The sequence below is a fragment of the Malania oleifera genome, chromosome 9 (genome assembly GCF_029873635.1).
Source record: "Malania oleifera isolate guangnan ecotype guangnan chromosome 9, ASM2987363v1, whole genome shotgun sequence".
Taxonomy (NCBI): Eukaryota; Viridiplantae; Streptophyta; class Magnoliopsida; order Santalales; family Ximeniaceae; genus Malania; species Malania oleifera.
Window position 1 is genome coordinate 73,788,235 of NC_080425.1, and position 25,423 is coordinate 73,813,657.

The 25,423-nt window shown below is 39.8% G+C and overlaps 1 protein-coding gene across 1 annotated transcript in view; it reads left to right on the top strand.

The window, feature by feature from the left end:
• LOC131164408 (probable E3 ubiquitin-protein ligase RHB1A) overlaps window positions 1-25,145 on the top strand; it is a 33,515-nt gene extending 8,370 nt beyond the window's left edge. The window contains exons 3-5 of the mRNA XM_058121568.1: window positions 23,115-23,520; window positions 24,129-24,238; window positions 24,355-25,145. Of these exons, the coding sequence (XP_057977551.1) occupies window positions 23,115-23,520; window positions 24,129-24,238; window positions 24,355-24,387 (549 nt within the window). The 3' untranslated portion in view covers window positions 24,388-25,145. The remainder of the gene's footprint in view (window positions 1-23,114; window positions 23,521-24,128; window positions 24,239-24,354) is intronic.
• The last annotated feature ends 278 nt before the right edge of the window (window positions 25,146-25,423 follow it).

Here is a 25,423-nt window from a genome sequence, read left to right on the forward strand (position 1 = left end):
GTGAACCATTATCCTTTCTCTACCATCTTGACTTATAGAGTGTGAAGCATTCGCATTGCCTTCCCTTTTGCACTTTTGGGTGGCACCTTGCCTACTTTCTTGCGTGTTTGGTGTGAACTATTACCTTCTCTCTGTAGTCTTACTGGAGGTTCTCTGCTCACTTACCCATCAAATTGTAATGAATTCTCTTCCCATACTCCGTACGCGCAATATAGCAACGAACTCAATTAACTTTCGTGGGGTGGCCTCAATCACTATTGGCACAAGCCAATGGGATTCTGATTGCATTCGACCTCGATGTCTTTCAGCTTATTCAAGGCTTCGGACAGCTCAATATTTTCAGACAAACCTCAAGCTTTATTGGTCTATTTCTTGCAGGGAGGCCTCAAGCTCTATTGGCATTACCCTTTGGAACCATGGATGGCATCACGCCGATGATATAATTCAGCTTATTCAAGGCGACAACTCAATACTCTTTGGCAGACCTCAAGCTCTATTGGTCTATTTTTCATAGAGAGGCCTCAATTTCTATTGGCACTACCCCTTTGGGACAATGAATGGCATCACGCCCTCGATATGTTTCAGCCTACTTAGGGCTTCCAATAACTCAATATTCTCTGGAAGACCTCAAGCTCTATTGGTCTGCTTCCCTTAGGGAGGCCTCAAGCTCTATTGGCATTACCCCTAGGGATTATGTATGTCATCGCACCCTCACTAAGTTTCCCACTTCCCAATCCTCCTTCGAATACCGTAAGCTCCGTTTGTCTTTCTCCTTCACGAGATGGGAGATGGCATCATGCCCTCAATGTATTTCAACCTATTCTCGAGGCTTACAACTACTCCCTACAAGGGATTTTCATACATGGAGTGACTTATAATAGTTCCACAATTGTATTTTCAAAATCAATTTTCTCTTGAGTCATCCCTTGCCTTACATGCCTCCACATTGTTCTGTTTTACAAAATTTTTTATTCCCATTTTCCAACTCACAGTGTTCACGCCCACCGGGCTCATGCAAACCATGCTTTGATACCAATTGTCATGGACCGCCAATTTCAACCCAATTAACGGGCCGCGCGACACTCATCGAGGCTCACCCTCAACAAAGTCATCCAATAACACATATTCAATCCGGCTGTCATGAACACACGAGAGGTTTCCGAAAGCCATCATAGGCATGAACTATCAGTTTCAACAATAATGAATTCATGAAGACAAACGACCTTCATACTCAATGACATGTGGAACTAGTTGTTATATTCAATCACCAAGACAACCACACAAGCCATCATCCGAGTTATTCAACATCCAGTATAAGTGAAGACATCTCTCCTCCCCATTTAACCGAGGTCACACTATCAGCCCCTAACACCTAGCTTGTTTTATAACCGTCCTATATACCTTTCCTTTTAATTTTAATTTGTGTTGCACAAAATGACAGGAGCACTTCTCTCTATTTTATCCAACTTACTTTAACTGCGTGGTACATTTTCTTCAATTTCTATTTCAGTTTGCATGATAGACCTTGTACCATGGTGCTAGAAAATCTTATTGACTTGGATTATAATATTTTGTCCAATATTCCTCTTAAAATAAAAAAGGAAATAATAAGTCATTTTTCATATTTGGTGGAATAGAAAAATTAGAGCACATGCACATCGTAGCTGAGGTGGCAATATCAAATGCTTTTTGTTTAGCATAAAGTCAAATTCAAAAAAAAAAAAAAAAGTATCATAAGCATTAACCCCCCCCCCCCCCCCTCCTTTTTTTTTATTAGAAAATAAAAATTATATAAAACGAGGCATCAAGGGGATGCCACCCAAGTACAAAGAAACAACGGGAAAGAAACACCCCTTACTGATAAGTATCAAGAAAATCAAGGATTACAAAAGGGTCCCTTGTCTCCCTTTCAACTAGCCCAAAATGCCAACTAGAGATCATAGCAATTTGATGGTCCATGACACCCTGAAGAGGAGAGATAATTCCTTTAAAGGCGCTTCTATTCCTTTCTCTCCACACGGCGCAGAAAATAGCAAGGGAAGTAAGGGAGAGATATCTTCTCCCTTCCTTATTAGATCCGATCCCTTTCCAAGCCCAAAGTTCACCTCCCACTGTAGCTGCAGCGACCCATTTCTAATTTACAATGGCAATGGCTAAGTTCCACAATTTCTTAGTCCAATAACAGTGCAGGAGTACATGATCAACCAATTCCTCCTGCTCCAAACATAAAAAACATCCATTGACAAGATGGAGACCTTTTTTCTGAAGTTTGTTTATAGTAAGGAATTTTTCCACATAAAGGTCTTGGATATTCCTCAACTCTGAGCATGCATCATCATTATAGTGAGTGCGTTAACCATCAAAGTGAACTTAAAAAAAAAACAAAAGAAAAAAAGAAGAGAAAGGATAGCTTGCCTAAAGATCTCTGGGGGTAGTTAACCACTCATTGGGCTTTTCATAACAGTACATTGATACAAAATAAATGCAACCTCTAATCTATTTCATCCACCTCTATCAAAGCAACTCCTAAAATCGAGGTGTAATTGTTCTATCGGCTGTTATGTAATGGTATCAATGGCTTCCGGGAGGGGCATAGTTCTAAAAATCAGTGTGTAAAGGCTGTAACTGTTACGGCCATTATGCAATGGTAACAGTGGCTGTTACAGGGTGATATCTCGAAAATCTTTTGACTCACAGCCGTAGCTCCATTGTGGCACCGTAATGGCAGTCATAGTTGTCAAATCAAGATTCGAATCGTGAATCAAAATTTCAATTTTGGGAATCGTGAATTGAGAATTGAATCGAATCATAAGATTCAGTGCAAATTTCCAAAATCAATACTAAATGGCATGCATATATTGATATATGAACAAGAAGCAAAATAGTACAATACATTTGCATTTTGACAATAAAAAAAATATCACATTTCATGTGTATGCTTTTCCTAAACAAACAAAAAGTAAGGGAACGAGTCAAGAAATTTTAACTAACAAAAATGAACATTATGCTGTTTAAGGGAAGGAATCGAGAAAAAATAATTGAAAAAAAAGTGATGCTGTTTATCAACAATTAAAAAAAACATTTCTTGCATATCTTGAATTAAAAAGAAAGAAATAATTAATTTTAAAAATGATAATAATTGAACAGCAACAACAACAACAACCAAACCAAGCCTTTAAGTCCCACTAGGTGGGGTCTACTACATCCTTCATGAATTCTTTTCCGCCAATTTATGTGATCATGGACAATTTCTTTTGACAAATTTAGGGCTGTCATTCTCATTCCAAGTTATTTTAGGTCTACCTTTATCCTTTCTATTGTTCCTCATAGTAACTAACTCACTCTTCCTCACCGATGTACTATGTGACCTATGTTGCAAATGCCTAAACCATCTGAGTCACCCCTCCCTTATCGTATTTTCTATAGGATCTACCCTTAACTTACAGCGAATATGTTCCTTTCATAACAATTGAACAATATACTAAAAATAAAAAATAACTTTTGACTTAACATCATAACAAATTGTGAGTAACACTTTAATGGATGTGTGTTATGCCCCTTATTCTCAATGGCAGAGGCCGCAGAGCACTATACTCCAAGAGTGAAGAATGGTTTTGTGAAAACCACATAAGGTCTATAGTTCTATTTTCTTCCTTTTTTAGCACAAACTGAAATAGACAAGGAATGGGAACTAATCTTGTTAAAAAAAGCAATTAATGAAAAAGTTGGGTTTTAAACCACCCGGGCTTGTCAGGATATGATTGGTCTAGAATCATGTGAATCAATGTTTTAAAAGGCGAAGGCATAAGGTGAGGCGTTTTACGCGTTTAGACGCGAGGCATAAGCCTTAAGGCGTTGGGGCGTAAGCCTATTGGGAATTTGTTTTAAGATAAAAATATGTAAATAAATTATATATATATTATAAAAATATAGAAAAAATTAAGAAAATCACAAATGTAATGTAAAAAAGAAAAATTATATATACTTTGCAAACTACTTGTGGGCATTCAAAAATTGCTTACTTGAGTACATGACTTAAACCATGATGGGATAGCTATACTATTATAAAGTTCAAACTATTTTCATGATCTATGATACAACTCTCAATTATTTTGGAAAGGTTGAGGTTCAAGAGTTTTAGAAATCAATTCAGATTATAACATTCCTTTTATATAAACATGTGGTTAAAATTTTCTAACCAATTCTAACTTGAGAATCAGAAATCCAAAATGCATAAGCCTCAACTAAAAAGACGCAAAATACTTGCCTTCGGTAAAAATGCATAAGCCTCAGCGAGTAATGCGTTAGCCTTTTTGGAATTTGGTCTTTTATATTGAGCCTCAAGGCGTTTTAGGCATGCCTTGCCTTGAGGCCTGCCTTGATTTAGCCTTTCAAAACACTGATGTGAATCAATAGATTCAGATCGATCCGCTAAAGGTGAATCAATAGATTTGGCAGTGATTTAGTTGATTTTAGATTTTCTAGTAAGATTCAGTTCGATTTGGTGTGGAAACGATACAAATCATATGAATTGAATCATGAATAAGATTCTAACAACTATGATGGCTGTAACAGGCCATGACAGTGTCAGATTGGCTGTGAATGACTAAAATAGGTTTTTGAATCCTTTTTTTTTTGCATTTTTCCCCCTCTTTTCCCTGTGTTGAAGCTTAGAAACTGAATTTTAAGTTGGTTTATATTAGTTAGTAACTTTTTTATATATATAAAAAATCATTTTGGGTTTATTTTCCTTGACATTTATTATGCATTTTTTTTAATTCTATCATGAAATTAAATTACATATGCTCATATTCTAAGTTCTTAAATTTTATTTTATTTTTTTTGCTTTTGCTTATAACTAATTTGGAGACAAAAATATGTTCGAATGATATGTAATTTTGTTGTTGTTTAACATGAATATTCTATATTTCATTTTTTTTATAACAAAAATTCCAATAAAGACTAAAGAAGCACAAAAGATAGGATTCTATATATTTTGTCTCTCTTTATATTTATAATTTCTTAGTTTAAACTTCACTAATAATCAATGAAGTAGTGAAAAGTAGCAAATGCATTCGTCTTCTTGCCAAAAGCAATTACAACGAAGATGACATCCATTTTTATTTATTTATTATTATTATTAGCGAAGAGAAATCATATAAAAAGAGGCATCGAGGGGATGCCACCCAAGTACAAAGGAAACAATGAGAGAGAAACATCCCTTATTGAAAAGTATCAAGAAAATCAAGGATGACAAAGGGGTACCTTTCAACTAGTCTAGAATGCCTGCAAGAGATCATAGCAACGTGTCACGAGCTAAGCTTGTTCAGGGCATTATGCTTGCCTGTGACCGCTTATCTCGTGTGCTTAGGATGGGTTTCCATCATGTAAATACTAGTGTAAGGTTATTTTCTGCTAGTAGAGTCTTTATAAGCCAAATAAGGCAGTATGACTCCTCGTTCACTTTGATGTTTCCTAGTGCCAGGATGATAATTACATAAAAACCTCTTTAGGGGAGGGTGAGTGTTCATCAGTCATTGTAAAACTCACTAGCAATTGTCAATGTGCTTAGCCTACTTGCCTCCCTCGCTAAGTACAACATGTCAACGGAGGATTTGTTAATGAATTACGTTTGCTTCAATGTTTACTGTTTGGTTGCCACGACTTTCATAAATTGATTATTATTTCCGCTGCTATCTGATTGAATGTTAATGAAAGTGCTTTGTGGATGAATGTTGGTAAACGATAGGCTGGCTAGTTAAGCAAAAGTGCTTTAGCTAGCGCCACATGGCCCCTTCACAACGGTGTGAAAATAGTCGGACCGTGACATTTGGTATCAGAGCCAAGTCGGTGACACTTGGTGAGAGCCCAAAGTTGAGTTGCTACGTGAATTCGATTGCCTTCGTTGTTGGATTTGGGAAGCTTTGGTAAGTGACCATGGCACCAAACAATGTTGAGAGGATCAGCATGTTGGAAGCACAGGTTGAGGAAACAACCAACACTATGGCCGCAGAGGTGGCCCAGATGAGAGAACTTGTTGATGAAGTGATGGGATCACAAAAACATCTAGCAGGTTTGATAGGCGACATGTCAGAGGACTTTCGCCATACTGTGGAAACTTTGCAAGCCCGGATGGCAGATCTGGATGCAAAGGTAAATGTGATGGTTCTTGCTATGGGGAACTCCAACACTCCGGAAGTTAGCAAGACCAAGGTGCCAGAACCCAGGACGTATGGGGGTGCCCGAGATGCCAAGGAGTTAGAGAACTTCTTGTTTGATGTGAAGCAATACTTTCGCGTTGTGAGGATGGCCTCAGAACAGGCAAAGGTGGATACTGCGACCATGTACTTGGTTGGTGATGCCAAACTGTGGTGGCGTACCAAGTACAGAGAAATTGAAAATGGAAGTTGTGTAATTGATAGTTGGGCAGACTTGAGGAGAGAGCTCAAGGCCCAATTCTTTCTTGAAAATGTTGAGTATAATGCAAGGAGAAAACTGAGAGATCTCAAGCATACGGGGTCAATCAGCGAATATGTGAAACAATTTTCTGCTTTAATGTTGGATATTCGGGATATGTCGGAGAAGGACAAGTTGTTCTATTTTCTTGAGGGGATGAAACTATGGGCAAGAACTGAACTTCATAGACAAAGGGTTCAAGACTTGTAAACTGCACAAGCGGCTGCAGAACGCTTGACAGACTATGCTGGTGATGAGACCGCTTCGTCCAAACGGTTTGGCGGAGAGGGAAACAGTGGAAGGTCTTTCAAGAATGGCAAACCCAAGAGTGGGGGAGCCGACTCTAAATCATCAACCTCACAGGAAGTTTCGTCGTCTCAAGGGTTCAACACACCCAATGGAAAGGGGAAGAGTAAAATTGAGTGTTTCTTGTGTCGAGGTCCTCATAGAGTTTTTGAGTGCCCTCACAAAGCATCACTTAATGCTTTACAGGCTTCCATTGCAGAACAGGCAGTGGAAGACGATGGGGAAGAGGATGATGCCCCGAGGGTGGGTTCAGTGCGGTTGGTGAACGCATTGGAAAAGCAGGCAAAAATACCGAAAGTTACCCGAGCAAAAGGGTTAATGTTTGTGAACTTGAGGATAAATGGGAAGAGTACTCACGCTATGGTGGATACGGGAGCTACTCATAATTTTGTTTCGCAGTTGGAAGCAGGGAGAGTCAACTTATCCTTAGAGAAGGATATAGGACGCATGAAAGCAGTTAACTCTGTAGCCCAGCCTACTCTGGGAGTAGCCAAGCAAGTGGCTATAAAACTTGGACAGTGGGAAGGTAATGCGAATTTCACAGCGGTGCCATTGGATGACTATTCGGTCATTCTAGGAATGGAGTTCCTAATGGGGACGAGGGCAGTGCTGATGCCTTCGGCTGGTTCCCTGTGTCTGATGGGAGATCACTCGTGCATGGTGTAAGTCGTTGCAACGAAAGGAGACGACGGGAAGTCCCTTTCATCCATACAACTCAATGAAGGATTGGGTAAGTGTGAGCAGATACGTCTAGCCACGGTGGTGGTAGACAAAGAAGTAGGCTAAGAGCTGGAGCCTACAACCATCCAAGCGGTGTTGGATGAGGATAAGGAGGTGTTGCCGGATAAGCTGCCTCAAAATTTGCCTTCACGACGGACTGTGGAGCAAGAGATCGAGTTGTTATCAGGAGTGAAACCACCTGCTAAAGGGCTATGTTGGATTGCGCCTAGAGAGATAGTAGAGTTGGGGAAACAGCTTGATGAAGTGGAAGCGGGATGTGTTCGCCCTTCCAAAACACCGTTGGGAGCATCGGTGTCGTTTCAGAGGAAACATGAAGAGCATCTACGGAAGGTGTTCGACAGGCTGAAGGGAAACAGTTTGGATTTGAAGAAAGAGAATTTCTCTTTCGCTCGGTAGAGCAACAAATTCCTTGGTCAAGTCGTTGAACAAGGTCGTATCCGGAGGGGTATGGAGAAGGTAAGGATGATTCAAGAACGGAAGATCCCCACAACAGTGAAGGAGTTGTGTTCCTTTCTTGGCCTTACTAAACTTGCAGGAAGTTTGTTAAGGGGTATTCGCGGAGAATGACTCCAATGACAGGACTACTGGGGAGGTATTATTGGCCGCACCCGCGGGATGATGTTGTTGATTATACCAAAACTTGTCTCACTTGCCAACAAGACAAGGGAGAGCGGAAGAAGTATGGTACTTTCATGGTCGCACCAAAGTACTGTTCGGCAGAGGGGACGACACAATTGTTCCTTGTGACTATTGTGAGATATTGGGGTGTTCCCCAAGTTATTATTTGTGACCAAGATTTAATGTTCACTGACAACTTCTTAATAGAGTTTTTCAGGATATTCAGGTCACACCTTGACATCTCTTCGAGTTATCATCGACAGACAGACAGACAAACAGATGAAGAGATTCAGAGAGCTGCTAGATGAGTACTTGTGCCATTTTGTCAACGACAACCCGAAGAATGGCGTGCAACTACTTGATGTGGCTCCATTCTGTGGCAACGCCCAAAGGCGCTCAACAACCAACAAGAGCCCTTTTGAGCTTGTTACAGGCTAGCTGCCACTGTTACCTCACACAGTGGGCGAGCCGTACAGACGAAAAAGTTCCAAGGCGTACATCTTCACCAGTGAAGGGAGATAGAATGCAAAGTTTGCCCAAGCCTATTTGGAGAAAGCTTCTAAGCAGATGAAGAAATGGGCAGATCAGGAAAGAAGACCGCAGTTTCATGTCAACTGCCTCAAGCCATTCAACGCCAACACCAACGACTCGAGCAGAAGTCAGTCAAACAGCGCAGAGTTGAAGACAGTGCAACCTCACAGACATGATGTTGAAGAGATTCTTGCAGACAGAAAGTTCATATCCTCAAGGAAGAAGCAGCAGAAGTACCTAGTGAAGTAGAAGTGCCTAGATGACAAAGAAATCAGCTGGATTTCTGCGGAAGATTTGAAGTCATTCGTGTACAAAGTTGAAGTGTACCTACTGCCAAAAGTCTATGAGGCCGTCGACCGCATAAGTGGGGGAGAATGTCACGAGTTAAGCTTGTTCAGGGCATTATGCTTGCCTGTGACCGCTTATCTCGTGTGCTTAGGATGGGTTTTCATCATGTAAATACTAGTGTAGGGTTATTTTTTGCTAGTAGAGTCTTTGTAAGCCAAATAAGGCAGTATGACTCCTCGGTCACTTTGATGTTTCCTAGTGTCAGGATGATAATTATATAAAAACCTCTTTAGGGGAGGGTGAGTGTTCATCAGTCATTGTAAAACTCACTAGCAATTGTCAACGTGCTTAGCCTACTTGCCTCCCTCGTTAAGTACAACATGTCAACGGAGGATTTGTTAATGAATTTCGTTTGCTTCAATGTTTACTGCTTGGTTGCCACGGCTTTCATGAATTGATTATTATTTCCGCTGCTATCTGAATGAATGTTGGTAAACGATAGGCTGGCTAGTTAAGCAAGAGTGCTTTAGCTAGCGCCGCACGGCCCCTTCACAAGCAATGGTCCATGACAGCTTGAATTTGAAGGCTTCGAGGAAAGAGCAAGGTGATTATTTGAGGAAATTGAATAAAAGAAGAGAAGAAAGCACAATTTCTTGGAGAAAGTTGCAAGGTAGCTGCTGCTTAAAAGGCATACGTAGGGAATTAAAGAGACTGGAATGCTTGGTGAACTATTACAACCTAGGAGGGTACTCTGATTTGGGAGAGGCTGAAAGCATATGGGTTGGCGATCTGATCCTATGTTGAGCAAGTTAGTCTCTTGGAATGTGAGGGGACTAAATAACAACTAGGGTTGTACAAAAATTACTGAAAAATTGAAAATCGGACCGAAACCAAACTGGTTAACATTTCGATTTGGTTTCTCAGTTTTGGTTTTCTGTTTTGGTTTTTGGTTTCGGTTTTAGTTTTATAAAAAACAGATTTTTGTTGACAATGAAATCAAACCAAAAAAACTTAAAACTGTTAACTTATATTTTTATTGTATTGTTATTAATATTTCAAGGAAGAGTAAGAACTTAGGAAATATAAAATGTATAAAAAGTGAGGATGATATTGTCTTGGTTAAGGACTAAGATATTAAAGAAAGATGGCAAAGTTACTTTAGTAAGTTGTTTAACGTATCAAATAAAGACTTAAACTTAGAATTTTCAAATGAGGAAAAGACTAAAAATATAAGATTTATTCGCAAAATTAGAGTTAACGAAGTTAAGTTTGCACTAAAAAAGATGAAAAATGGGAAAGCTATGGGATTAGATAACATCCCATTTGAAGTTTGGAAATGCTTGGGTGATAACGGAATTATATGTTTAACTAATTTATTTAATACAATTGTAAAAACTAAGAAAATGCCAAATGAATGGAGGAAAAATACTTTAATACCTATATACAAAAATAAAGGAGATATTCAAAATTATAATAACCATCGTGGAATTAAACTTATGAGTCATACGATGAAACTATGGGAAATGGTAGTTGAACGAAGATTAAGGTTAGAAATGAAGATCTCAGAAAATCAAATTGGTTTTATGCTTGGGAGATCTACCACAGAAGCTATTTATCTTTTAAGAAGATTAATGGAAAAGTTTAGGGAAAAGAAGAGGGACTTGCATATGATATTTATTGACCTTGAGAAAGCATATGATAGGATACCTAGGGAAGTTCTATGGTGGGTTTTAGGAAAAAAGGGTGTATGTTGTAGGTATACCAATGTCATTAAAAATATGTACGATGGAGTAATGACTAGTACAAGGACTATAGATGGAGAAACTAGAAAATTTCCAATTACCATTGGTGTACATCAAGGATCTGCTTTGAGTCCTTATTTTTTTGCTTTAGTGATGGACCAATTGACTAGGAGTATTCAAAAGGAGGTTCCATGGTGTATGTTATTTGCAGATGATATTGTATTAATTGACGAAACTAGCGAGAGTAGAGGCTGAGTTAGAATTATGGAGATAAGCTTTGGAATTTAGAGGTTTTAGGATAAGTAGAAATAAAACAGAATATATGAAATGTAATTTTAGTAATGATGGGAGGAATATTGGAGACAAAGTTAAACTTGATGATGAAGAAATAAATAGCACTTGTAGATTTCGATACCTTGGATCTATTATGCAAGCTGAAGGAGAAATTGAAGATGATGTAATGCATAGAGCTTCAAGTGTGCTATGTGATCGTAGCCCTTAAAATTGAAAGGGTAGTTTTATAGGACAGCTATAAGACCAGCTATGCTATATGGATCGGAGTGTTGGGTGATAAAGAAACATAATATCTAAAAAGTAAAAGTTTCTGAGATGAGAATGCTTAGATGGATGAGTGGTATAACATTGAAAGATAAATTAAGGAATGAACATATTTGTGGTAAGTTAGGTGTAGCTCCTATAGAAGATAAGATAAAGGAGGGACTACTCAGATGGTATGGACACTTGCAACGTAGGCCACATAGTGCACCTGTGAGGAAGAGTGACTTAGTTACTATGGGGGGCAGTAGAAGGGGTAGGGGTAGACTTAAAATGACTTGGGAGGAGATAGTGAGTAAGGATTTATATCCTTGAATCTATCAAAAGAAATGGTCCATGATCGCATAAATTGGCGGAAAGGGATTCATATAGCCGACCCCACTTAGCGGGACTAAGGCTTGGTTTTGTTGTTGTTGTTGTTTGTTATTAATATTTCAAATATTATTTTATTATGATTATAATTATATATTTTAGTCTTAGAGAATTGATTGCTGATATGGATGGAAAATAAAAAGGAAGAGGAAGGAAGTGTTTTATATAGAAGAGGAGGGTTCTCCAGTTTACTCCTTTTCAATGTGGGACAAGCAAAGAGTGAACAGAAAGCTTGCTTTGAAATGTGAGTGTTGGCTTATGGGAAGTGAGAACAATTTGTCCCACATCGGCTGAGGGAATAAGGAACAACCCTTCAACCCCTATATATATACATCCAACCTACCAGGCCTTCCTATGTGAACATAGCCTCTTGTGGTTGGGTCTAGGCTGCATTTTTTGTGGTTAGCCCTTGCTAAAATCTTGAATTGGGCTTGGATTGAAGTGCTTTTGTGTTGGGCCTTCTTCATAATATGCCGTGCTCTCTGCTAGGCTTTGCCTAATAAAAATTTTGAATTATGCTCTCATTGGACTTTTCTTAAATTAAAAATTTTATAGTACTTAAAAACCGATATATAACCAAACCAAATCTGTAGTAGTCAGTTTCTGGTTTTTTTTAAACCATTGTTTTTTGGTGTTTTTGGTTTGTAAAATAAAAAATCGATAATTTCGATTCAGCTTTCGGTTTTGGGCTAAACCGAACCAAATAAAACTGATTACACCCCTGATAACAACAAAAAGATCCGCAATCAGATTGTTTCTCAATGACTGGAAAGGGAATGTTATTTGTTTTCAAGTAACAAAGGTGAATTCCATGGAAAGCAAGTTGGTTAACAGTTTGAGAATTAAGAATTGTATATGGAATGTATTCTCATTATTCGGAATGACATGGTTGTGGTATTGCTAGACCAATCCATGAATACCTTATCGTCACTTGTTTGTTCTAAAGCCTAGAAGATAATTTCGTTTGGAACTTTACCGGGGTCTATGGCCCAGGTGAAGGGCCTTTATGACGTCTTTGTGGAAAGAACTTGCAGAAAATAAAGACACATTCCTTGGGTTTATAGAGGGTGATTTCAACGTGATCCTTTATCCTCATAAAAGGAATGAAATTTTTTTCTGAATCTATTTGCATGCAAGAGTTTCATGATTTTGTCAATGCCTATGCTGTCATTGACAGTCAATACTTGTTGTATATGTTCTATTTAAATAAATTAAAGTTTACTAAAAATCATTTGAAGCACTTGTATATAGGATTTTGGGATCAAAACACGTGAATCTATATGATTTTAACGAGTTTGTTGATGCAATAAATGAATTCATGGACTGGGTGTCCATTATCCATCACATTACATCTGCACACTGCAAGACTTGCACCATGATCATTATTGTTATGCACCTTTATTTAAAACCATGTCCGAGACTGTAACAGTCACAGAGCAATATTGGAGGTCCCCGTATCAGCCAATATGGCTGGTAAGTGGTAACAGACTGCTATGGGCTGCTACAGGCCGCTGCACCATTGGGCTGGTTGTGAGTGAGAAATAAAGTTTCTCATTTGCCCCCTTTTTTATTTTGGTGGATTGAGGATAAGCCTCGACTCAATGAGAAGGGTGTTGCATCCATACCATAGTTACTTGAGTTGCTGCGTTTCCTCTCCCCCCCGTCCCCCTCCTAAACAAACTGCAATCCAGATCGCATGTGCCAATTTGAGGGTTGACGGCATTCTGAGTTGATGGGGGTTGAGATCCAGAAGCCTGTGACGACAGTGAGAGAAGAGAGCTGTGAAGCCTGGGACAGGGAGAGACGAGGGCTGCCTGCTGCAGGGTGATGCTCCAGTGAGGGTTTCTTGTAAGACTGCGAGGGTTTCATGCTGCTAGGAGATTTCACAAGGATTTGTGTTGTGCAAGGTGGATGGAGACTCTACAAGGGTTTCCTGTTGCATAGTGGTGGATTGATTCAAACAGGCAGGGAGAGAGAGAGAGAGAGAGAGAGAGAGAGAGAGAGAGAGATAAGTTTTGACCAAGAAGTTTACCCCCACAGCCCCACCCTCCATGTTTGGGCAGAAGGGATGAGTGACTGAGTGGCTACCCCTCCCCCCAATTTTTTTTGTATGGAGAGAGAGCTGTTTGACCAAGTTTACCCCACCCCCTTTTTTATGCGGATTATTATTTAAGAAATAACATATTAATTTACAGTAAAAGAAATGAATTATTTTACTAACTAATTATTGTTTATTTATAATTTATATAATTTAATTGAGTAAGAATAAGGGGGATGTTTTTCTATATTCTATATTCCATCCTGAGTAAATAGTTCAGAACTTGCTGCTATCAGACGTGTACCAACTAATCGACCCAAAGAAGTGGTTCAAGCGTACAATGACCCAAAATGGCATGTTGTCTAAGCCCCACCCAAAGCAAGTAGCATACCCTGTTCCTGTACCCAACCCACGACCCAAAACGCCTCATATTCCAGCTAACTAGCATCCAAAATTCAAGGTTAGAGGTTCAAAGGTTTGGAAATAGTCTCTCGAAGCATGAAGATAATAGCTTCTTCATCATGCCCTCCCTAGACCCCTTATTTAGGAGCTTTGTGTGTTACGTGTTAATTATAATTTTTGTGCATTTATTTCACTCTTTTTCCTATATTAAAGCTTGAAAACTCAATTTTAAGTTGGTTTATTTTAGCTAGTAATTTTCCCCCCATTTTTAGGTTTATTTACTTTGATATTTAGTGTGTTTTGTCAATAACGAGCACCTCTAATACTATAAAGGAGATTCTTCCTTTGGCGTCTTCTTTAAAAAATGTCAAATTTATCCTTGAACTGCTAATGATTATTTCAAAATACTCCTTTAATTACCTATAACTATTCCAAAATATCCTTATAATTATATCAAATTTATCCCTATAATTTCTCATAATTATCCCAAAGTACTCCTTTAACTACCACAACTATTCCGAAATACCCTTATAATTATATCAAATTTATCCCTATAACTACTCATAATTATCCAAAAATACCCCTATAACTATCTACAACTATCCCAAAATGCCCTTATACTATTTAAGTTTTTGTTATTTTCTTTAATAACATAAAGGGGATTCTTCCTTTGGTGTCTTCTTTCAAAAATGTCAAATTTATCCCTATAACTCCAATGATATTTCCAAAATATTCCTTTAATTACCTACAACTATTCCAAAATACTCGTATAATTATATCAAGTTTATCCCTATAACTATTCATAATTATCCCAAAATACCCCTATAACTATCTACAAATATCCCAAAATGACCTTATACTATTTGATTATTTTATAATTTTTTTTATAGTCTTAAAAAATAAAGACATGGAGCACGCACATATTGTATGCCCATGGCTAATTTTTGTAATTTTTTAAAAAAATTTAAAAATAGAAAGCCATGGAACATGCACATAGTGTGTGCCCATAGCTAGTTCAAATGAAACCTATTGCCACTCCAATGCTAGCTTGAGATGCTCGATCCTTTTTTATTTAATATTTTAACATAATTGAATAAATAATAATGCCCTCTTAAGTCTCGTATGATTAAAATTATAGTAGTCATAGGAGGAAGAATTTATTTAGTTTTGAGCCTTGAGTCATGGGAGTAAGGGAGCTTGCTTAGGTTTGTTGATATTGAGAGCAAATTGTTCAACTTGGTATTGGAAGGTCAAGGAGAAGGCATGTTAAGGATTAGTGAGTACAAGAGAGGGAAACAATCCTTGTCATACTTGGTGGTAGAGGCCAGCGAATGGTCCCTTCAGTTGCAACATGATTTTTGGTTTGAAGATGGGGAGTTTTCATGGGGGAGGAAAAATGAGGGAGAAGGATAGGGATTTCATTATGGAACTGAAGCAAAACAAGGCTGGAAGGATGCTAGATTGTTGCTAGTTTTATCTTGAATTTAATGAGGGTGGCCTTCATTCCATCATTTTCCCTGATGGTTTCATGGGCAGTGATTAGTTGAAGATCTACAAATCTCAGTGCAAGATATGCGAGCAAGCAGAATCCCCATGGGAGTGGGCTCAGTCAGTCTTTCTCTATTAGAAAAACGTGGCAAGTTTGCTGATAGTCCTCGGTTGCTACTGCAGAAGGAGATGGATGTGGAGAGCGGGCTGGAGGTTAAAAGGGTTGTTTTTGAAACTGTAGGGTTTCAATCTCATGGGAAGATTTGTATGTGAAAGTAGCAACATCGCAGGGACAGTGTAGAGGAGTGAACGAGGGTTGCCTGGATCAGTGAATGAGCTTGTGAAGAAAAGAACATGGGAATGTAGGGATTGCTAGGCAGCAGTTGATATAAATTCAAATTTTTTGGGCTGTCTACTTTTTCGTGGCCTACTTTGATACACACTTTTAAGGAGATGTGAGAAGACTTTGCTAGGTTCAAAGTGGTTTAGCCTAAGAGAGCCTCTCTCTTTGGAGCTTCTAAAGGCCCAATTCCATTGTAACATGACCAAGGCAAGGGGATTTTTGGGCTTGTGTCAGGTAAACGGTAAAAAAGCCCATCTTTTTTGAAAAGTAAGATTGGAGGTGCAAGGAAAGGTAGATCTTTTGGACTCCTTCTTAGAGGTGCAATTGATGACTTCGGTTAGAGGGTAAGGATCCCATAAATGAGGTTGGTTCATATGGGGGTGGGTGGGGGGTGGCAGAGGAATATTATTTTAACAATTAAATAGGTTGTTGATTTTCTGGATAAGACCAAGGAAGCAGCAAGGCTATCAGAAGGGGATTCTGGTTGTTTGAAGGAGGTGTGACTAGGAGTTGAGTTTTGTTGCCAGTAGGAGGGTGTAGTCAGTTACGTCAGCAGTTAAGAGAGGAGAGGCTCTGAAGGGAGCTTGTGTTGGATTGTGCACTGTTGGGGGTGTTTCTCTAGAAGAACAGATTAGTGGGGGTGTGAAAGTAGCTTTTGAACCGTTTGAGGACAGAGGTAAGATTCTTTGAAGACATAATAGGAATGAAGAAAGAAAGAATTGCTTGAAAAATCCACCTCCAATGTCAGTAACATTAAGGGAGTGCCAAAGAGGCTGGAATTCTCAATTAATTACGATAGAGCGAGTGGGAGGTCAAATAACAAGTCTAGCAGCAGGGCAAATGCAGGCTCTCAATGAAGAAGTTAGGGATGTGGCTCATATTCTGAGCGGGACGCATGTATCGGGAAAGCTACGTGAAGCGAGGAGCAAGAGCATGAGAAAAGGCTGCAGGAAGAGGGATAACCGTCGACGGTTTGGCGGTTAGGGCCCTAATCATCGACGGTTTCAGGCAGAATGCAATGGTGTTTCTTTCTGCTCCAAATCGTCGATAGTTTGGCATAACCATCGACGGTTTCAGTCGGCGCAAGTCACGTAATTCAAATCGAGAGGCCAGTAGATTGGGCTAATCGAAGGGATTTCCTCCGGGGATTGCTACATGGATTGTTTAGATAGGATCTAAGGTTCCTATACGTTTAGGATTCGCATATAATCAATGACTTGTAACCCTATTGTAAGCTTTGACATTGTTCATAGTGGAAAACGAAGTTGCTGCTCCCGTGGATGTAGGCAAATTGCCGAACCACGTAAATCTTGTGTTTTTTGGTTGTTTCCATTCTTCTCATTACTGAGTGTTTGCTTCTTCAGTATATTTCATCATCGAGTAATTGCATTGATTGTTTGTTGATTAATTCGTTGTGATTGTGTGCTTCCCCTACACATCCAACGAACAACAAGTGGTATCAAAGCTATTGGTTCTTAATGGCTGGGGTCTTTTCGATGAAGCTTGATGTGAACAAGTTCGACAAAACTGGTAATTTCGGGTTTTGGCAACGGAGAGTGAAATACTTGCTAGTGCAGCAAGGGATGGTGAAGGCGTTATACATAAAGAAGTCGGATGACATGAATGACGCAAGTTGGAAGGAGCTTGAAGCAAAGGCTATGTCCACTATCTGGCATTGTCTGACCAATGACGTGATGTACAACGTCATGGATGAGGAATTGCTGACTGTGATTTGATTGAAGCTCGAAAGCTAGTACATGTTAAAGTCGCTTACGAACAAACTATATCTTAAGCAAAAGCTTGATTGGCTTAAGATGACGGAGGGTTCAAACCTGATTCAGCACATCAACACTTTCAATCAAATCATTAGTGATTTGAAGCGCGTTAATGTGAAGTCCGAGGAAAAGGATAAAGCATTGATGCTACTAAATTCCCTATTGACGCCTCCTACATACGAAAACCTGGTTACGACGCTGACTTGGGGAAAAGAAATCCTGGAGTTGGAGGACATCACGAGTGCATTGCTGGGGTTCCATCAAAAGAAGAAGGCCAGTGATGAGAGTTCACATGCTGAAGGGCTCGTGGCGAAGCTGAAATAGGATCGTGGGAGGAGTGGTTTTCGGGGTGGATCGAGCAGCCGTAGGGCTTGATCCAAGTTCAGGAAGAAGAAGGAAGTGCGTTGTTTTAAGTGCGGGAAAAGAGGGCACATAAAATTCGAGTTTCCGAAGAGGAGGAAAGGAGTTGTTGAATGCAAAGAAGGCTCGCCAACAACGGTGAATGTAGTTGAATTAGACTTTCAGAGCAGTGACGGTGATATGCTTTCGGTTTCATCAGGGTCAGATGAGTTCGCAGATTCTTGGATCTTGGACTTGGCATGTTCGTATCATTTGACGCCCAACAAGGACTGGTTCACTACGTACATTTGGTTAGCTCTGGTTCCGTTCTGATGGAGAACGATGCTGTGTGCAAAGTGATCGGGATGGGGAATGTCAGAATCAGGATGTACGATGGTGTGGTGAGGACGTCGTGTGATGTGAGAAACATACTAGAGTTGAGGAAGAATCTGGTTTCGTTAGGCACCTTGAATTGTAACGGGTTCAGTTATGAGTCCAAAGGTGGGGTAATGAAATGAGCATGGGAGTTTTGACCGTGATGAAGGGGAAAAGAGTGTCGGGTAATATATATACACTGCTGGGTACCATTGTTGTAAGTGGAGCTGCAGTTGTAGAGTCTGAGTCTTACAGTACTGTTCTGTCGTCTAGGGTATGTGGGTGAGCGTGGGATGAAAGAACTTCACAAAAGGAATCTTCTGAAGGGGTAAAATCATGTAAGCTGAAGTTCTGGAAGTACTGTGTGCTTAGAAAGTAGAATCGGGTTTAGTTTATGATTGCCACGCACAAGATGGAGGGAGTACTGGATTACATTTATATGGACGTTTGGGGATAGGTGAGAGTAGCATCACGAGGGGGACGTGTATTTCGTGAGTTTTATTGACGACACGAAAGGTCTAGGTTTACTTTATGCGTCACAAGTCGGAGACGCTTGCCAAGTTTAAACTGTGGAAAGGTCAAGTGGAAAATCAGACCGGAAGAAAGATCAAGTTCCTCAAGATAGACAATGGAACCGAGTGCACAAACTCGGGATTAAGAGAGTTCTGCGAGCAGTAGGGCATAAGGAGACATTTTACCGTACGCTGGACACCGCTGCAAAATGGTGTGGCGGAGAGGATGAACCGAACCCTAACTGAAAGGGCTCGATGCCTAAGGTTCATGTTGGGCTCGCCATGAATTTTCGGGCCGAGGCGGTTAGTATGACATGTTTCTTGATAAACAGATCACCAAGGGCATTACAGAATGGGAAAGTTGCTGAGGAGGTGTGGACAAGTGACAAGGTAGACTACTCTGGACTTAGAGTATTTGGGTGTCCGACCTATGTGCACATTCCCGATGAGGAGAAATCTAAGCTTGAGGCAAAGTCTAGACGGTGCATTTTTCTGGGATATCAGAAAGACGTAAAAAGATTCAAATTGTGGGATCCAATGGTAAACAAGGTGGTGATTAATAGGAGTGTAGTTTTTGATGAGAAAACTATGTTGTGTACTCAGGAAGAAATAGAGAAACAGGAACCAGAAAATTGCAGCAGCAATGAGCATGCGATTCAAGTGGAGTTAAAAGACTCGGGGCAAACAAGTAGGGAGTCCAAGCCTGAGAGATCAGCTAGCGGTGCAGGTAGAGTTAGAAACTCAGGGTGGAGATGACACAAGGAGTTCTAGCTTGGATATCCAGCAGCCGCGTCGTAGCATAGCTGTAGACAAACCCATAAGTGTCGTCAGGCCACTCTCGTCGTACAGTTTTGACAATCTGGTGTCTTGTGCGCTTATCACCAGCAATGAAGATCCTACTACCTTTCAGGAGGCCGTGCATAGCCAAGAGAAGGGTAGCTGGATAGGCGCTATGGTGGAGGAGATAAGTCGTTGCATAAGAAACAAACGTGGGACTTGGTCGAGCTTCTAGCTGGGAAGCGGGCGATTGGATGCAAAGGGTATACAGGAAGAAGGAAGCAATTTCAGAAAGGGAAAGAGAGAAGTACAAGGCTAGCTTGGTAGCGAAGGGGTACTCACAGAGGAAGGGAGTAGATTATGATGAAATCTTCTCCCTTGTGGTCAGACACACTTCCATCAGGGTAGTGTTGGGACTGGTGGTGCAACATGATATGTATCTCAAGCAGATGGACATAAAGATGACATTCCACCATGGTAATCTGGGGGAGTTGATTTTCATGACATAGCCAAAAGGGTTTAGCCAACTTGGACAGGAGTACTTAGTCCGCAAACTAGAGAAGTCATTGTATGGGCTAAAGTAGTCTCTGAGGCAGTGGTACAAGAGGTTTGACGCCTATATGACACATATTGGCTACAATAGGTGTGAGTACGATTGCTGCGTTTATGTGAGGAAACTTATGGATAGATCTCTTATATTTTTGCTGCTGTATGTTGACAATATGCTGATTGCTACTAAAGATATGACCGAGGTAAATCAGTTGAAGACTTTGTTGGGATAAGAGTTCAACATGAAATACTTGGGTGCAACCAAGAGAATACTTGGCATGGAGATTTGCAGGGACAAAGCTGCAGGGAGACTAAAGTTATTTCAGGGCAGCTATGAGGAGAAGGTGTTGGAGAGGTTTAGCATGGCTAATGTTAAGACGGTGTGCACGCTTTTGGTGAGTCATTTCGGGCTATCTATTGCCCAATGCCCAAGGGCAGACGATGAGGTTCGTGATATGTTGAAGGTCCCATATGCTAGTGCAGTGGGGTGTCTAATGTATGGCATGGTGCGTACGAGGCTGGACTTGGCACATGCTGTTAGCGTGATGAACAAATTCTTCTCGAACCCGAGTTGATAGCACTGGGATGCTGTGAAGTGGATTCTTAGATACTTGAGGGGTACGATCGGATATGGTATAGTGTTCAATGCACAACAGAGTAATCCGTCAGTGATAGGGTATGTGGATGTTGACTACGCAGGAGACCTGGATGACAGGAGGTGTACCACAGGGTACGTATTTACCCTTATGGGAGGACCTATTTGTTGGAGGTGTATTGTGCAGTTGCTCATGGCTTTATCTACTACTGAGTCAGAGTACATGACAGTGGCTAAGGCTTCCAAGGAAGTGTTGTGGCTTATGGGATTGGTCAGAGAGCTGGATGTCTAGTAAGGTGGAGTTCGGCGGTAGTGTGATAGTTAGAATGTCATCTACTTGGCGAAGAATTAGGTGTACCATGCGAAGACGAAGCACATTGATGTGCGGTATCACAAGGTCAGAGAACTGATTGCTTCAGGGGAACTTCTTCTTAAGAAGGTTCATACATCTGACAATGCGGCCGATATGGTGACGAAGTCGGTCACAACGTACAAGTTCAAGCATTGCTTGAACCTGATCAACGTCTCCAAGTGCTAGAAAGGAGACGTACCCAATCTATTGTCCCGGGTGGAGTAGTGGTTATGCTTTCAAATTTCCTAAGTGGTGAATATTCGCCAAGGTGGAGATTGTTGGGGCTCATATTCAGAGTGAACGCATGTACCGGGAAAGCTACATGAAACGTTAAGCAAGGGCATGAGAGGAGGCTGCAGGTTGAGGGATAACAGTCGACGGTTTGGACCCTAATCGTCGACGGTTTCAAGTGGAATGCAGAGGTGTTTCTTTCTGCTCCAAACCATTGATGGTTTCAATCAGCCCAAGTCACGTAATTCAAATCAGGAGGCCAGTAGATTGGGCTAATAAGAGGGATTTCCTCTGGGGATTGCTATAGGGATTGTTTAGATGGGATCTAAGGTTCCTATATGTTTAGGGTTCGCATATAATCTATGATTTGTAACCCTATTGTAAGCTTTGACATTATTCATAGTGGAAAACAAAGTTGTTACTCCCGTGGATGTAGGCAAATTGCCGAACCACGTAAATCTTGTGTTTTTTGGTTGTGTTTCCATTCTTCTTATTACTAAGTGTTTGCTTCTTCAATATGTTTCATCATCGAGTGATTGCTTTGTTTGTTAATTAATTCGTTGTGTGATTGTGTGCTTCCGCTGCGCATTTGACGAACAACAGAAGTTATACTGAAACAATTTTATTCTAGAACGTTAGGGGTTTAAACAATCTTAAGAGGAGGGCACTGGGGAAATAACTTAAGGGAGTGACTGGAGTGCTTTGCTTTCAAGAAACCAAGATGTGTCTTCATTTGTAAAAGTAGTGCTCCTAGTGAGGCTGCTTTCTTTACTTGGGAAGCAGCTCAGAATAATATTTTGACACTGGATAACTTGCGAAAAAGGGGAGATGTATTGGTGAACAGATGTGATCTTTGTAAAGGAGAGATTGAGGCTGTGTACCACCACCTTATTTGTTGTAGTTGGACCAGAAATTTGTGGAATTGTGTTTTGAGTATGATGGGAATTCTCTGAGCAGTTGTAGGCTTTATTTCAGCAGAATTGTGGGCATGGAGGGGTAGAAAGAGATTATTGAGTTGATTCCTCTTACTGTTTCTTTGTTGGTCTGAAGGGAGAGGCATCATAGGGCATTTGAAGGGTTTGACACCTCTTTAAATATTATAAAGGACAACTGGCTTAAAGAACTATTCCTGTGGTTTAGTGTGGTAGCATTTTGTAAAGTGTTAAGCTGCCATTGATCCTAGTGATGATATTTATTTATAAATTTTTTTTCCCTGTGGGCGGCACTTGCAACCTTTAATAAAGCTTTCATTTGCCTACCCAAAAAAAAAAAAAGCAAATCAACTGCAACAACTGGTTCACTATAAATTTAATTAGCCATGTTTGTTTAGGAAAAAGCATGATTTGTGCTCTCTAGGGATTTAATATAGCTTTTCAATTTTTTTTTTTAAATGTGATATTAGTATAAAAAAAATCAAATATAGAATTTTAATAATGAAAATATGTGTATCTGTGTAATCATGAAAATATATTTTACCAGAATTCTGAATGAAAAAACTCTCTTTAATCATCTTTGCTTTTTACATTTCCTAAAATGAAGCCTCAAGAGGGTAAATATTGTCTTTTTAAGTGTATAAAATAGGGGATGAACCAGAAAAAACAAAAAAAGAAGCAGCTAATAATAGTGTCATCCTTTGCTAGCGATCATATAATTTTTATGAAGAAAAGAATACCATTGTTCGAAGTTATTCAGATGTCATTCCCTGCCTTTCTCTGAACAATTTCTGCAGTTCCCAAGAGTTTCTGAAGAGCATCAACCCTTATCAGCTCACCATGGTGCCACCTCTGCACTCTCTACAGGACTGCTGGTTGATACAAATCTGGATACATCAATCCCTGACACATATAGACCGCCTCCTGTACCTATGCCATATGATGCAGATCTGGGACGTCCTCAAACTCCTCCAGAAACATGTGGCAACAAAAATAATACAACAGTGCAAACAACAAATTCTGATTTGGCTGAAGAAAATGCAGGTGGCAATACTTGTGAAGAGCTGAGTGAATCAGATGGCAAAGTACAAACAAATTTTGAACTTGACACGGTGAAGCAGCCAGAACTTGAGCTATCAAAGTCAACTGAGCCTATTGTTTCATCTATGGAAGAGGAGGATGTCTGTCCCACCTGTCTTGAAGGTAGTGTCCGTACTTCAAGCTAGTTATAACATGCGTGTTCTTTGCAAGTCGCAACATGTTGAATTTTTTTAATTTTAAGCGTAAGCAACTGTATTAGATTTTAGAAGGCACCAAAAATGGGGCTGCCCCGTAGTGCATGCAGTATACATGAAAAGCAAATTTGTAAATGAAGGAGAAAAGTTAGAATAAAATGATCCCTTGGTTTGCCTTGACCTTATGGATAAACATTTCTTTTTCTTCAAATGGCCCCCTGTTCACCTTCTTTCAAATGCGCTGAATTGAACAAACTTGACAATTTTTAACTTGTGTTGACAACATTTACTGACTTTTGGTCATTTGCGTTGTATCTTTTTAATTAATGGTATGCAAAAGGCCCACTCTGTTCCTTAAACTTTTAAACACACTGCGTTAAACGAACTTAATGGTTTCTAACTTAGTTTTTGTAGCGTTTTCTGCATTCTTTACCCTTCTGCATTACATATTTTCATTGAAAGTAGTTTTTGTAGCATTTTCTGCATTCTTGATCCTTCTGCATTGCATGTTTTTCATTGATGATCTTGCTTTGTTGAACATTAGGCCAATGAAGGTTTCGCTTCTCTTCCCTGCAGAATATGATGCAGAAAATCCAAAAATTATCACAAAGTGCGAGCATCATTTTCACCTTGCCTGCATTCTTGAATGGATGGAGAGAAGTGACACATGTCCCGTATGTGATAAGGTTTGGCTTGAATGACATTTATTTGCTAGGTGATCGGATGAATTTCTGATTATGTTGTGCTGTATGAGAATGACATGCTGCTTTTTTTTTTTTTTTTTTTTTTTTTTCCGGTGCAGGAAATGATCTTCAACCCTCCTGTCACTGAATAACTATCAGCAGTCAGCTACTCATTCAGAATTGGACTTCGTTGCTGTTTGAAATTACAGATTGAGATACAGAAGTTAGGAGTTGCGTGACAGTTTTTGGATATTCAGATCAGTGGTAGCTACTTATTTGGATGCAGTTTGGCTGTTTTGTCCTCGCCCAATGCTAAAAGAGTCTTTGCGGATTCATTTCCTTTCAACCTTTTCCACCCTTCTAAAGAAAAGAAAATTAAAAAAAAAAGTGAGATAAGAGAGAAAAGGTGTGGGGACTGACATGATACATTTCCTGAGGTGCATTCCCCATTTTCTTTTCATTCATTGCTGGTGCTTACTGCAAAGATGAGCAAATTGTAAGTGGCATAATAACACCAAGCAGATGGGCGTGAGGCAGTGCAATTTAGCCATGTTACATGTGTAGCGTTCTGAACAATCAGGTATAAATTTTTCCAAACCGAGAAAATTTGAAAATACAAGGTAAATTCTATGTTTTGTGCTCCTCTCTATACAGCTGCTGAACCTTTAAAAAAAAAAAAAAATAGGGGGCAGTGCATATCCTCTGTGTATATCCTCTTTTGGAATGCCTGAATTCGGCTGTCAATGACATTTGTTCACTGTTTTGCTCGCTTGAATTTGTTCTGTAAATTGCAGACAATCGCTCTGTTTTCCTTGTTTTGTTTTGTTATTTTTTTTTTTTTGGGCTTTTTTATTTGTTTGTGGAGGGGTTGATCAATGTAAGGAGTAACAAATGATCATTTGGAAAGTCATACTGTGTAGTTGATTCATGTGTATAGTAGCCTCATTTCACTTGAAGCTTTTGATCAAGTTAATCAAAATATTTTAGAGTGCCCAAGTGCGTCTCCAAGGGCGGTTTGCTCTGGCTCATTGGACCCTGCACTGCGTTCTTATGGATGCAGTCCCCCACCAACTTCCAGATGATGGAAATATTATGCCAGGAGGCTTTCAACTTATGAAAAAAGAAGAAGAAAAAAGCCTTAATTAAATGCTTATTGCAACTGTCTGTGCTACTGCCCTCAGAAAAAGA